Here is a 14,286-nt window from a genome sequence, read left to right as displayed (position 1 = left end):
GCACTATTCACAATAGCAAAGACTTGGAATCAACCCAAATGTCCATCTGTGACAGACTGGATTAAGAAAATGTGGCACATATACACCATGGAATACTATGCAGCCATAAAAAAGGATGAGTTTGTATCCTTTGTAGGGACATGGATGCAGCTGGAAACCATCATTCTTAGCAAACTATCACAAGAACAGAAAACCAAACACCACATGTTCTCACTCATAGGTGGGAACTGAACAATGACATCACTTGGACTCGGGAAGGGGAACATCACACACCGGGGCCTATCATGGGGAGGGGGGAGGGATTGCATTGGGAGCTATACCTGATATAAATGATGAATTGATGGGTGCTGACGAGTTGATGGGTGCAGCACACCAACATGCCACAAGTATACATATGTAACAAACCTGCACGTTATGCACATGTACCCTAGAACTTAAAGTATAATAAAAAATAAAAAAAAAATTAAAAAAAAAAGTCTATTTCTAGATCAGTGCTGTCAAGTAGAATTTTCTGTGATGGAGGAAGTGGTCCATATCTGTACTATCCATTATAGTAGCCACTAGCTAAATATAACCAGTGAGTACTCGAAATGTGCCTAGTGCAACTAAGGAACTGATTTTTAAATTTTATTTCATTTTGATTTATTAATTTTAATCTAAATAGCCACATGTGGCCAGTGGCTACCATAGCGGACAGTAGAGTGTCCACAGAGCCAGGATAGACTCAACCAAGTTGCTCCATGGCACTAGTTAGTTAGGAGTGGTGATCTGAAGAAACTTATAGGATCCTTAGGGGTCTTTAAGACCACCAGAGACAGAATAAGTAATGCAGTATCTTGCTTTAGTTCCTAGAATACAGAACATCTTTTGAAAATTGGTGGTTCAGAATGTTTATTGTTATCCGTATTTTCTTTTCTGTGAAGGTTGAATGCTGTATGTGCCATGTGTTCATTTCTCTATTGTATGGTAATTTTTCTATTTGATTGACAGGAGCTCTTTATATATATGTCATATGAGTTGTGTCTATTTTTTTCCAGTTTCTGGTTTGTCTTTTTTTTTTTTTAAGGTGGAGTCTCACTCTGCTGCCCAGGCTGGAGTGCAATGGTGTAATCTCGGCTCACTGCAACCTCCAACTCCTGGGTTCAAGTGATTCTCCTGCCTCAGCCTCCTGAGTAGCTGGGATTACAGGCATGAGCCACCACTCCTGGCTAATTTTTGTATTTTTAGTAGAGATGGGGTTTCATCACATTGGCCAGGCTGGTCTCAAACTCCTGGCCTCAAGAAATTGGCCCGCCTCGGCCTCCCAAAATGCTAGGATTACAGGTGTGAGCCACCATACCTGGTCTGGTTGGTCTTTTGATTTTGTTTATGTTGCTTTATTGGTTTTTGTAGTCAGATCTATCAATCTTCTCTTTTATGGTTTTTTTTTTTTTAATAGTTAGAAAGGTGTTTCCCATGTTAAGATTTTTTTAAAATTTTTATTTCTTTAGAGCCCATGTTAAGATTTTAAAAGTCCTCCTTCTTTCTTCTATGATTTCATTTTTAAAGTTTGCTCTATCTGGATTTCATGGCTTTCCCTTAGGTCTTTTCTTTTGGAACGTGACTCTTACTTGTAGTTTGGCTCTAAGTTTGTCTGATTTTTCTCTGACTACTGTTTCATCATTGGGTTTATCTCCACCATATTTTTAGACTCTTGTGGTTGGGGGTGAGGAAAGACATGGTGGGAGTTGTAGAAATTCCGTGTCTACTTTGATCTACCTCTCTCCCTCAGGGCTGGCGTTTGTCCGGACTAGGGCCATAGGTGGATACTTAGGCACCTTGGAATGGATATGTGGGGTGGAGTGGGATTGGTTTGGATGGTTGATTTGGGACCTAGCTGGTTGACCTCGCCTGGGTGCATGCCATGTGTTCTCTCACTGGGCACCAACTCCAGTCTCCTCTAACCAAGTCTGCTTTTCCTCAAACATAAAAATTTACAATTTTTTATCCCATTTTATTGATTTGACTTGTTTCATTTTCAGTTTTGAAACAGCATTTTAACTTATTTGACTTTTTTTTTTATTGCACATATATGGCATTTCAGATGCCTTGTGGGTTAAATAGACTTTTAAATATTCTAATTTGTTTATTGAATACTGCTTAAAATGTGTTTCTATGGAAAGCATGTTCTGAATTCCAAACTATTGATTTTATCAATTAACATTTGAAATACAGTTCATCTATAAGTTTGTTGATCATCTTAATGTAGTAACTGGTATTGCAAAAATATTTAAAACTTGGCAGTTCTTCAGTGTTACATCTGCGGTCTTTGAATGTCTGTATTTACTAGCTTATTCATTCCCTTCCTTCTTACAAAAACGACTGAAGGTATCACACCCAAATGCATAGAACTGAAAATATAAAGGGAAGATAAGCAAGTAAAATTAATTTCTCTAGTTTCAGGCATGGCTGAAGACAATCTGCCAATGTTCTTTTAACATCAATAAATGAGCAGTGATTTTAATGAGTGATGACTTGAATCTAATGTAAGATTGAGTAAGTTAGTTCCACAAATAAGACTATAATTGCTAGTCAAAAAATAAAGTGGAAAACTATACGACGATGACTATGAACAAACTTAGCACTCACAGCAACATGGATAAATCTCACAAACATAATTTTGAGTGAATAAAGTCAGACACAAAAGAATAATACTGTAATACCATTTATACAAAATCTGAAAACTGGCTAAACTAATTTAGATGTCAGGTTAGTGACTAGCTTTGGAAAGTATGAATAAGACAATGATTGTCCCAAAGGGGGTTTTCCCAAGAGTTGGTCTATTTCTTTACTTGGGTGGTGGTTATACAGATGTGGTCCATATTAATAATTCACTGAGTGAATAATTCATTGACCTATATGATTTGCATACTTTTCTGTACATGTGTTATATTGCAAAAAAAAAAGTTCAAATAAAACATTTAAAAAATAATCAGTGATGGAACAAAAACTTTTCTTGTTGCATCTGATGTTTTGGTATGCCCACTGTGTGTTGCACCTAGTATATTAAAAGACTGGATTAATGATTCAAAATATGGGTTAAGAATGACTGAATGTAGGCTGGGCACGGTGGCTCACACCTGTAATCCCAGCACTTTGGGAGGCCAAGGCAGGTGAATCACTTGAGCTCAGGAGTTAGAGACCAACCTGGCCAACATGGTGAAACCCTGTCTCTACTAAAAAATACAAAAATTAGCCGAGTGTGGTGGCGGGCGCCGTTAATCCCAGCTTCTCCGAAGGCTGAGGCAGGAGAATCGCTTGAACCCGGAAGGCAGAGGTTGCAGTGAGTCGAGATCGTGCTATTGCACTCTAGCCTGGGCAACACGAGTGAAATACTGTCTCAAAAAAAAAAAAAAAAGAATGATTGAATGTTGAAATAAGAAACTGCTTTGGGTGACTAAGTGTCTCGGAGTGGCTCAGATAATGCATGAAAGATGGAATCTGCTGTAAGGCAGAGAAGAGTTAAAAGAAAGTACTTTTAAGATCCCTCAAACTGGGGATCTAAGTAGATCTTTGCTTAGCAAGTAGGAGGATATAGACAAGGGGTATGCTTTTCACTTTTGCCAGAGTAGAAAGTAGGCAAGCAGATAGAACTACGGCTCCCCTGGTGTCTAGTGAAGAGTATGATTAAAAAGTGTGGAGCCCATGCGCGGTGGCTCATTCCTATAATCCCAGTACTTTGGGTGGCCAAGGTGGGCAGATCACCTGAGGTCAGGAGTTCGTGACCTATTCAACATGGTGAAACCCCGTCTCTACTAAAATACAAAAAATTAGTCGGGAGTGGTGGCAGGCGCCTGTAATCCCAGATACTTGGGAGACTGAGGCAAGAGAACTGCTTGAGCCTGGGAGGCAGAGGTTGCAGTGAGCCGAAATCACGCCCTTGCACACCATAGCACTTCAGGTTGGGCTACAGAGTGAGACTCCTTGAAGGAAGGAAGGAAGGATGGAAGGAAGGAAGGAAAGAAGGGAGGGAGGGAAAGAAGGAAGGAAGGAAGGAGGAAGAAAGAAAGAAAGAAGGAAAGAAGAAAAGAAAAGAAATAAGAAAAGAACCAGCTAGCCGGGCGCAGTGGCTCACGCCTGTAATCCCAGCACTTTGGGAGGCTGAGGCGAGTGGATCACAAGGTCAGGAGATCGAGACCATCCTGGTTAACACGGTGAAACCCTGTCTCTACTAAAATACAAAATACAAAAAAAAAAAAAAATTAGCTGGGCGCGGTGGTGGGCACCTGTAGTCCCAGCTACTTGGCAGGCTGGGGTGGGAGAATGGCTTGAACCCAGAAGGCGGAGCTTGCAGTGAGCTGAGATGGCGCCAATGCACTCCAGCCTGGGTGACAGAGCGAGACTCCATCTCAAAAGAAAAAAAAAAAAGAAGAAGGAAAGGAAAGAAAGGATCACGGCCGGGTGCAGTGACTCACGCCTGTAATTCCAGCACTTTGGAAAGCCGAGGTGGGTGAATTACCTAGGTCACTAGTTAGAGACCAGCCTGGCCAACATGGTGAAACCCCGTCTCTACTAAAAAAAAGAAATATATATATACAAAAATTAGCCGATGTGGTGGTACACGCCTGTAATCCCAGCTATTCGGGAGACTGAGGCACAAGAATCACTTGAATCTGGGAGGCGGAGGTTACAGTGAGCCGAGATCACACCACTGCACTCCAGCCTGGGCGACAGAGCAAGATTCTGTCTCCCCCAAAAAAACAAAGTGTGTAGCAAAAGCTAGGGAGTAAAAAGGGACCCAGATCTGGAAAATGTTGGCTTTGGATAAGTTGACAGAATTACCAAGTTACCCTGAAGGGAAGAATCTTAAAGAATGACTTATTTCCTAATTGTGTTTATCTTCTATCTCCTGAGTTGTGCCTTTATAAGTCATCATGCTTGCTTGTAAGAAGCTGTAAACCTCCCGGTGTTCCTTGCAACAGATGGCCTCACATGTAGTTGAACATTCTCATGGTGTATTTTATTTTGTTTATTTTTTATTTTTATTTATTTATTTATTTTTGAGAAGGAGTCTCACTTGATCACCCAGGCTGAAGTGCAGTGGCCCGACCTTGGCTCACTGCAGCCTCTGCCTCCCAGGTTCAAGCAATTCTCCTGCCTTAGCCTCCTGAGTAGCTGGGATTATAGGCACCCGCCACCACGCTCGGCTAATTTTTTGTATTTTAGTAAAGACGGGGTTTCACCATATTGGTCAGGCTGGTTTCAAACTCCTGGCCTCAGGTGATCCGCCCCCCTCGGCCTCCCAAAGTGCTAGGATTACAGGCATGAGCCACCGTGCCTGGCCGTCATAGTGTATTTTAAGTGCTACTTATTTTGTATAGATTTTGACATCTATGCCATATATATGGAATAATCAATATCATGAGCATCACCTTTGAATTATTAAGGATGATGATATAGACGAGTTTTCCTAAATGCCAGATGTGGATGACAGGTTTGCAACAAGCTAGTGAAATCATTAAGGAGAAATGATAGTGAAAGGGTTGATATAAGGAAAAATACAGGGGCCAGGCACAGTGGCTCATGCCTGTAATCCCAGCACTTTGGGAGGCTGAGGAGGGTGGATCACGAAGTCAGGAGTTCAAGATCAGCCTGGCCAACATGGTAAAACCCCGTCTCTACAAAAACTACAAAAAATTAGCCAGGTACAGTGGCAGGTGCCTGTAATCCCAGCTACTTGGGAGACTGAGCAGGAGAATCACTTGAACCCGGGTGGCAGAGGTTGCAGTGAGCCAAGATTGTGCCACTGTACTCCAGCCTGGACAACAAGAGTGAAACTGTCTCAAANTAGTGAAAGGGTTGATATAAGGAAAAATACAGGGGCCAGGCACAGTGGCTCATGCCTGTAATCCCAGCACTTTGGGAGGCTGAGGAGGGTGGATCACGAAGTCAGGAGTTCAAGATCAGCCTGGCCAACATGGTAAAACCCCGTCTCTACAAAACTACAAAAAATTAGCCAGGTACAGTGGCAGGTGCCTGTAATCCCAGCTACTTGGGAGACTGAGCAGGAGAATCACTTGAACCCGGGTGGCAGAGGTTGCAGTGAGCCAAGATTGTGCCACTGTACCCCAGCCTGGAAAAAAAGAGGAAAACTTTCTAAAAAAAAAAAAAAAAAAAAAAAAGAAAAGAAAAAGAAAAGGAAAAAGTCAGGAAGAGTAATGGAGGAAGGAGAGAGGGAGAGGGAGTAGTGGTGAAGAGCAGACAGATGAGCTTGGTTTTCAGATAAACAAATAAAGATGAAAGAAGAGAGGGGATAAGTGTGAAATACGGTATTGTCCATAGACATTTTGGATTTCTAGAAGATGGAAGGAATCAAAGATAATGATGAGACAAAAACATACCCTAAGATGCCAGACGTGGTGGCTCATGCCTGTAATTCCAGCACTTAGGGAGGCCGAGGCAGGTGGATCACTTGAGGTCAGGAGTTAGAGACCAGTCTGGCCAACATGGCAAAACTCTGTCTCCACTAAAAATATTTAAAAAATTAGTTGGGCATTGTGGTGCACACCTGTAATCCCAGCTAGTCGGGAGGCTGTAGAAGGAGAATTGCTTGAACCCAGGAAGCAGAGGTTGCGGTGAGCCAAGATCACACCATTGCACTCCAGCCTGGGCGACGGAGTGAGACTCTGTTTCAAAACAAAACAAAACAAAACAAAACAAAAAAACAAAAAAACCCAAAAAACATACCATAAGAATGGTCAGATATATGAACTACCGAAAGAATAAGTAGGAAGAAATTATTCTTGGAGAAAGTCTTCTGAGAATTATTTAAATAGTAAGAAAATAGGCTAGGCATGGTGGCTTACGCCTGTAATCCCAACACTTTGGGAGGCCAAGGCGGCTGGATCACCAGAGGTCAGGAGTTCAAAACCAGCCTGAGCAACATGGTGAAACCCCGTCTCTACTAAAAAAAAAAAAAAATTAGCCAGGCCTGGTGGCAGATGCCTGTAATCCCAGCTACTTGGGATGCTGAGGCAGGAGAATCACTTGAACCTGGGAGGCGGAGGTTGCAGTGAGCGAAGATCGCGTCACTGCACTCCAGTCTGGCAGACAGAGCAAGACTCCATGGGAAAAAAAAAAAAAATAGAAAGAAAGAAAGAAAATAAACAATGAGACGTGAAGAGGTTGTGAGCATGACCCTAGATGCTGCCAAGGAAAGGAAAGAGTGGAACATGAGAAGAAATTACCCAAGAAGTTAGACAATAATCAAGCATTTGATGAGAGTAGTGTATCCAGGGCCAATTGTCTGATTTTTACAGAGTTCATAAATTTCCAATGTACACACCTACAGAAGTTTTTAATAAAAAATAGAGGACAAAAAATAAAGTTATGATCACAAGGGCTACTGTGTGTGTGTGTGTGCGCGCACGCAAGTGTGTATATTTATTTATTTATTTATTGAGATGGAGTCTCACTCTGTCGCCAAGGCTGGAGTGCAGTGGGGCGATCACAGCGCACTGCACTGTAGACCTCCTGGGCTCAAGCGATCCTCCCACCTCAGCCCCTCAAGTAACTGGGACTGCAGGCACACGCCACCATGCCCAGCTGATTTTTGTTTGTTGTTGTCACTGTTGTAGAGAAGAAGTCTTGTTATATTGCTCAGGCTGATCTCAAACTCCTGGGCTGAAGTAATCCTCCCGCTGAGGCCTTCCAAAGTTTTGGGATTACACGCATGAGCCACTACACCCCTCATTTTCTCTTTTTTAAAATGAGAGATATCAGAAACCAGAACCATTCCCTCCCAAATTGTGAAACACCGCTAATGTTCCTGCTGACCTGTGTTGGCTAGTAGTAGTTTAATATATTTGCCTCATTGTCAGGTCATGTTTTACCCCACAAGTCGCACTTCCACCTGAACATATCAGCAGAATGTTCTTTTGCAAAGGGCATTGTCAAACAAAAGTCTTAGCACGGAAAACCTCAAGTTGCATATGTATGAAAAAAATCGCAAGATGACATCTAGAGAAATATAAACGTGGAAATGGGGAAGGAAAATAAATGATAAAAAAGTGATCTTAAGAAATTTGAAATTCCTCAATGGCTTAATAGACATTCTTCATTTTAAGTTATTGGCAAAAACCAATTGAGTTTCTGAGTGGGAAATACGTTCCAAGTAATGGAAAGAAGGAAACAAGAGAATCTGATATCAGAAATGCCTTTGCCAGGATATAAGTAACATCTCCAAGAACTCAGAGATAGTTGACACATGAAGATGTGTTGCGTTAATTTTCCACATTCGATAAAGAAAATAAAATATGTTGGGAAGGGATTTACAGTTAGAGCTAGTAAAATGTGGATTTTGGCTGGCTAGCATTCATTCACACATTTACTCATTCAACAAGGCTGTATTCACTTCTCAAAAGAAGACACATGTGTGGCCAAGAAGCATGTGAGAAAATGCTCAATATCACTAAGCGTTAGGGAAATGCAAATCCAAACTACAATGACATATCATCTCACTCCAGTCAGATTGGCTGTTATGTAAAAGTCGGAAAAAAATAACAGATGCTGGAGAGGTTGTGGAGGAAAGAGAACATGTGTATGCTGCTGGTGGTAATGTAAATTAGTTCAGCCACTGTGGAAAGCAGTGTGGAGATTTCTCAAAGAACTTAAAATAGAGCTACCATTTGACCCAGCAATTCTATCACAGATATATACTCAAATGAATGTAAATCATTCTACCATAAAGACACATGCAAATGTATGTTCATTGTAGGACTATTCACAATAGCAGACATGGAATCAACCTAGAAGCACATCAATGGTGGACTGGATAAAGAAAATACGGTGCATGTGCACATGGAATACTACACAGTCATAAAAAAGGAGATAATGGCCTTTGCAGAAGCATGGTTGGAGCTGGAGGCCTTATCTTAAGAGAATTAACATGGGAACAGAAAACTAAGTACTGCCAAGCGCAGTGGCTCAGGCCTGTAATCCCAACACTTTCACAGGCCGAGACAGCTGGATCACCTGAGGTCAGGAGTTTGAGACCAGCCTGACCAACATGGTGAGAACTTGTCTCTACTAAAAATACAAAATTAGCTGGGCGTAGTGGTGGGTGCTTGTAAAGGCCGGGCACATTGGCTCACGCCTGTAGTCTGAGCACTTTGGGAGGCTGAGGTGGGTGGATCACGAGGTCAGGAGATTGAGATCATCCTGGCCAACATGGTGAAACCCTGTCTCTATTGAAAATACAAAAAGTTAGCTGGGCATGTTGGTGGGCGCCTGTAGTCCCAGTTACTTGGGAGGCTGAGGCAGGAGAATCACTTGAACTGGGGAGGTGGCGGTTGCAGTGAACTGAGATCGTGCCACTGCACTCCAGCCTGGCAACAGAGCGAGACTCCATCTCAAAAAGAAAAAGAAAACCAAATACTTCATGTTCCCACTTATAAGCGGGAGCTAAATACTGAATACACATGGACATGAAGAAGGGAACAATAGACACTGGGAGCTATTTGAGGATGGAGGGTGGGGGGAGGATGATGATTGAAAAACTACCTATCAGGTGGCCGAGCAAGTAGAGGCGGAAGAGCAGGGTCTCTATCGCATGGCTGAACTGCACCCACTGCTCCATTAGCTGGGTCTTTGTGCATCCTGAGCCCCCATCTAGCTCGGTCTCTCTGGGTCCCAGCTGCTTCCCTGTTAACTCCCCCGCCTCCTTTGTGCCTGTGGAGAGGACAGAGGCTCAGTCACGAAGTGGGAAGGGGACAGGATTAGAGGAGTGTGGGGCCCAGTGTGAAGGGCGAGTATGGGCAGTGCTGACTTCCCTCACCAGGCAGGTGGGGGGAGGGGGGTGAGACCCAGGCCTTTATTTCCCTTCTGGGGCGCAGTGGGACAGCATCTCCCTGAGCTGGTGTAGTGGAGCAGCAGGGAGTGGAGCCACAGAGGCATGGGTGCGGGCTGGGTGCTGGCCACGTGCAGCAGGTAGGTAATGAAGACGGTCTCTAGCAGGCTGACCACCATCAGGGAGAGGGACAGGGCGAAGTAGACATCTGAGGGCAGAACAAATTATAAGTAAACAAGGCAAATTTATCTGTAAGTAATTCTCATGCCTCTTTCCTAAATCCAGTCTTCTTTCACAGCCCCTTCCTTCCTTCGGTGGAGCAGCAGCCATTTCTCCTGGCCCTCCTCCCTGGCCCTGGGTGCCTTTTCTCCTCCCGAAAGTGGGAGGAGCCATACTGATGAGGAGGGTGCCACTGGCAGGAAGCAAGTCATTCATCATGAGCAGGAAGACGTTGCAGCCCAGCAGAAGCGTTATCTTGAATGGGGCATGATTCTTGCTCTCTGCTGGCAGGTAAAAGCTGAGGGCATCAATGGCAATCAGAAAGCTACTGGGCACCAGCAGGTTTATGATGTAGAGGCTGGGCTTGTGCCTGATGGCCACCTGGAGAGAGACCAGAGAAGATGGCAAATAAATAGATGGCAGAGGGCTCAATTTGTATATCTGATCCCTAATCCTTGCCAATGTGCTGTGAGGCTGCTGGGGACGATCTTTTAAAGTAACATTTGCGCATTTAATTGTGCTCGTCTACATAGGGGCCTCTGATTTGTTGTCTAATTTGCATTCATTTTTAACCTACTAGGAACACAATGACTATAGAATTTTAGGTGCAAGTGGACCCTTGAAGTCATTGTGAGCAGTAGGGGTGAGCTGTTCCATTCTGAGTGGCAGGGCTTATTACAGTCCAGCCATTCCTCCCCTCTCCAGAGCAGGAGCGGGTGAATGAGGAGTGGGTGAATGGGGAGCGAGGGAGGCCTTGGGGATCCTGCTTCAGGGTAATTAGGTAGATGGGGCAGTGGGGAGCAGGCGCCCAACCCTCTGGAGCTTTTTTTTTTTTTTGAGATGGAGTCTCACTGTCTTGCCCAGGCTGGAGTGCAGGGGCACTATCTCAGCTCACTGCAGCCTCCACCTCCTGGGTTCAAGCGATTCTCCTGTCTCAGCCTCCCGAGTAGCTGGAACTACAGGCATGTACCACCACACCTGGCTAATTTTTTTTTTTTTTTAGTAGAGACGGGGTTTCACCATGTTGACCAGGCTGGTCTTGAACTCCTGACCTCAGGTGATCCTCCCACCTCGGCCTCCCAAAGTGTTGGGATTACAGGTGTGAACCATGCATGGCTCCTGGCCTGGAGCTTCTTTTTCACTTCCCAAAGAGCATTAGGTCAAGAGGACAATCACGAAGCTGCTGGGATCAGAAGTCAAACAGGGACCCCTGGACTCACATAGAACATGATCTGGTCATATAGGTTGTTGCCCATGGACATCTTTGGGGTGGCCTTGTTGATGCCCAAGAGCTCCCACTCCCCCTGGGTTCGGATGACGTTGCGAGACGTGTCTGTGATCTCCCACACCTCCTTGTCCATGCCCAGCAGCATGCCGTCCACTGGAAGGGAGGCCGGTCAGTTCATTGCAGACGTTTTCCCAAGCCTCCTGCCCAAGAAATTGGATTCCTCCCCCACTGAGCTTCTAAAACAAATTTTCCCCTGTCCTTTTAAAGCAGGGTATTCTGGTTTTCTCAGAAGTGGGTTACCTACTAGCAATTCATATGTGTGTGGACAGCAGCATTAATTTCTTTTGTTGTTGAAAACAAGAGTGAATCTAGTTCATTATGGGAATATTGGATATGACAAATGTGAGTCAAGAACTTTTGGAGTCATTCCTATTTTCCTTCTCAGTCCCTCAGTTGTATGGTGGTGTTTTAGTGGAATCAAGCTTGAAGAGCTCAATATTTTAATAATGATATGCATGCCCATTTTGATGGTTTTAGTTTATCCAAATCTGCCCCGTGACACCTGGTGGCATTCAGTTATATTAATTTACCGATTTTTAAGTGTGTTAGCTATTAGAGTTAAAAGATTTGAGCTAAAAATTATAGGTGTGCAGCAGCTCAGAGTCAGCTGGGCCTCATTTGGCACAAGGGCCACCCAGCTTGTAAAGCAGCAGTTCTTAACCCTGTCTGCATGTTAGCATCACCTGGGCCCCACCTGGGACAATTTAATCGGCATCTGGGGTGATGTGCAGTTATTAGGATTTTGTTTTTGTTTTTGTTTTGTTTTGTTTTTGAGACAGAGTCTCGCTCTGTCGCCCAGGCTGGAGTGCAGTGGTGCATCTCGGCTCACTGCAACCTCTCCCTCCCGAGTTTCACACCATTCTCCTGCCTCAGCTTCTCTAGAAGCTGGGACTACAGGCGGCCGCCACTATGACCGGCTAATTTTTTGTATATATAGTAGAGATGGGGTTTCACTGTGTTAGCCAGGATGGTCTGGATCTCCTGACCTCATGATCTGCCCGTCTTGGCCTCTCAAAGCGCTGGGATTACAGATGTGAGCCACTGCGCCCGGCCTGTTTTTTTTTTTTTCTTTTTGGAAATGGAGTCTCGCTCTGTTGCCCAGGCTGGAGTGCAGTGGCACAATCTCGGCTCACTGCAAGCTCTGCCTCCCAGGTCACACCATTCTCCCACCTCAGCCTCCTAAGTAGCTGGGACTACAGCCGTCTGCCACCACGCCTGGCTAATTTTTTTTTTTTTTTTTTTGTACTTTTAGTAGAGACAAGGTTTCACTGTGTTAGCCAGGATGGTCTCAATCTCCTGACCTTGTGATCCGCCTGCCTCGGTCTCCCAAAGTGCTGGGATTACAGACATGAGCCACCGCACCTGGACCTGTTTTTTGTTTTAAAAACAGAGTATCACTCTCTCACTCAGGCTGGAATGCAGTGTGCAATCACAGCTCACTGTATCCTCAGCCTCTGTGGCTCAAATGATCCTCCTGCCTCAGCCTCCCAAGTAGCTGGGGCTAATTCTTTTTATATTTTGTAGAGATCGAGGTCTCACTATGTTGCCCAGGCTGGTCTCAAACTCCTGAGCACAAGCGTTCATCCCGCCTTTGCCTCCCAAAGTGCTGAGATTACAGTGTGAGCTGCTGTGCCTGGACAGTTATTGGTATTTTCAAAAAGCTTTGTTAGGCCACCGGAGTGGAGCAACACTGATCCAAAACCTTTTCTAACGATAACTACACCACTCAAATGTCTTTCCCTGAATCTTAAACAGCTACCAAAATGTGTCAAACTTACCTGTGTGGAGGAAAGAACTGAAGGTGAAGGTACAGTTCTGTTGGTCAAAAGGGAAGTAGAAGATGTCTAGGTTGTAGATGCTGGTCACCCTCATTGGCTTATCGTACTTTATTTGACCTTCACTGTTGATATAGGCAGTGAGACTCAAAGGCGTCTGAGACACATCCATGCTGTTTGGGGAAGGAAGGGAAGAGATGGAGGCTTAATCAGCTCTTGTCTCCCTTCCTTCCGGGGTCTCCCCTGCTGTGCTCTCCTTCTAGGCTCTTTCTCTTTTTTTTAATTTTTTGTTTTTGAGACAAAGTTTCACTCTTGTTGCCCAGGCTGGAGTTCAGTGGCTCAATCTCGGTTCACTGCAACCTCTGCCTCCCAGGTTCAAGCAATTCTCCTGCCTCAGCCTCCCGATTAGCTGGAATCACAGGCGCCCACCACCAAGCCTGGCTAATTTTGTATTTTTATTAGAGATATGGTTTCACCATGTTGGTCAGGCTGGTCTCGAACTCCTGACCTCAGGTGATCCACCTGCCTCGGCCTCCCAAAGTGCTGGGATTACAGGCGTGAGCCACCGCGCCTGGCCCTGGGCTCTTTCTTTAATGTCACTCTCTTGCCTCTTCTACTTGTAGTGATTTGTGGAAGTCGGTTCATCGAGACTGTGTGCCTGAATCTTTTGGTGGCCCCATGCCCTGTGCTGACCCTAGGCTGTTCTCGGCAGATGAGGTTTCATGCTGGCTTCCCCAGCCTGGATACGCACAATTCCACGATGAAGATGTCTGGGAGCCACAGGTTTTCAGCTAATACCGTGAGTTTATTGATGCCAACACACTCTTTTGGGTTTCAACTAATGAAAGGATTGTCCCACACCTGTATCAGGGCAGTGAGGGACAGAGGTGAGTGATGGTGAGCTTCTCCTGTTGGCCTCTCCCACTCTTTCCATTCTTCTTTACACCTTGATCCTCCCACTCCCATTTGTGACCCTAATGACCACAGCCTAAACCCCCCTTTCTTGATTTAACAAGGTGTCACCAGAAAAGTGCCCCTTGATAGCCTTTTGCCAGGTAGATATTAAATATGGCCTAAAATCACTTGGAGCTAGGACCACACCAATATGTTGGCCTGCAACCACTTAGCCTTTTTTTTTTTTTTTTTTTTTTTTTTTTTTTTTTTTTTTTTTTTTTTTT

At 44.5% G+C, this 14,286-nt stretch overlaps 1 protein-coding gene across 1 annotated transcript in view; it reads right to left on the bottom strand.

Annotated features, from left to right (window-relative positions):
* LOC108524585 (5-hydroxytryptamine receptor 3C-like) overlaps nt 1-14,286 on the bottom strand; it is a 29,713-nt gene that overhangs the window by 12,264 nt on the left and 3,163 nt on the right. The window contains 8 exon segments of the mRNA XM_017865681.1: nt 5,412-5,485; nt 9,541-9,708; nt 9,815-9,833; nt 9,835-10,034; nt 10,222-10,426; nt 11,266-11,426; nt 13,112-13,281; nt 13,860-13,969. Coding sequence (XP_017721170.1) covers nt 5,412-5,485; nt 9,541-9,708; nt 9,815-9,833; nt 9,835-10,034; nt 10,222-10,426; nt 11,266-11,426; nt 13,112-13,281; nt 13,860-13,969 — 1,107 coding nt within the window.

Source organism: Rhinopithecus bieti, unplaced genomic scaffold, assembly GCF_001698545.2.
Source record: "Rhinopithecus bieti isolate Rb0 unplaced genomic scaffold, ASM169854v2 scaffold_2432, whole genome shotgun sequence".
NCBI lineage: Eukaryota > Metazoa > Chordata > Mammalia > Primates > Cercopithecidae > Rhinopithecus > Rhinopithecus bieti.
Note: the sequence above shows the minus strand (reverse complement) of the source record. Positions and strands in the feature narration are given on the sequence as shown.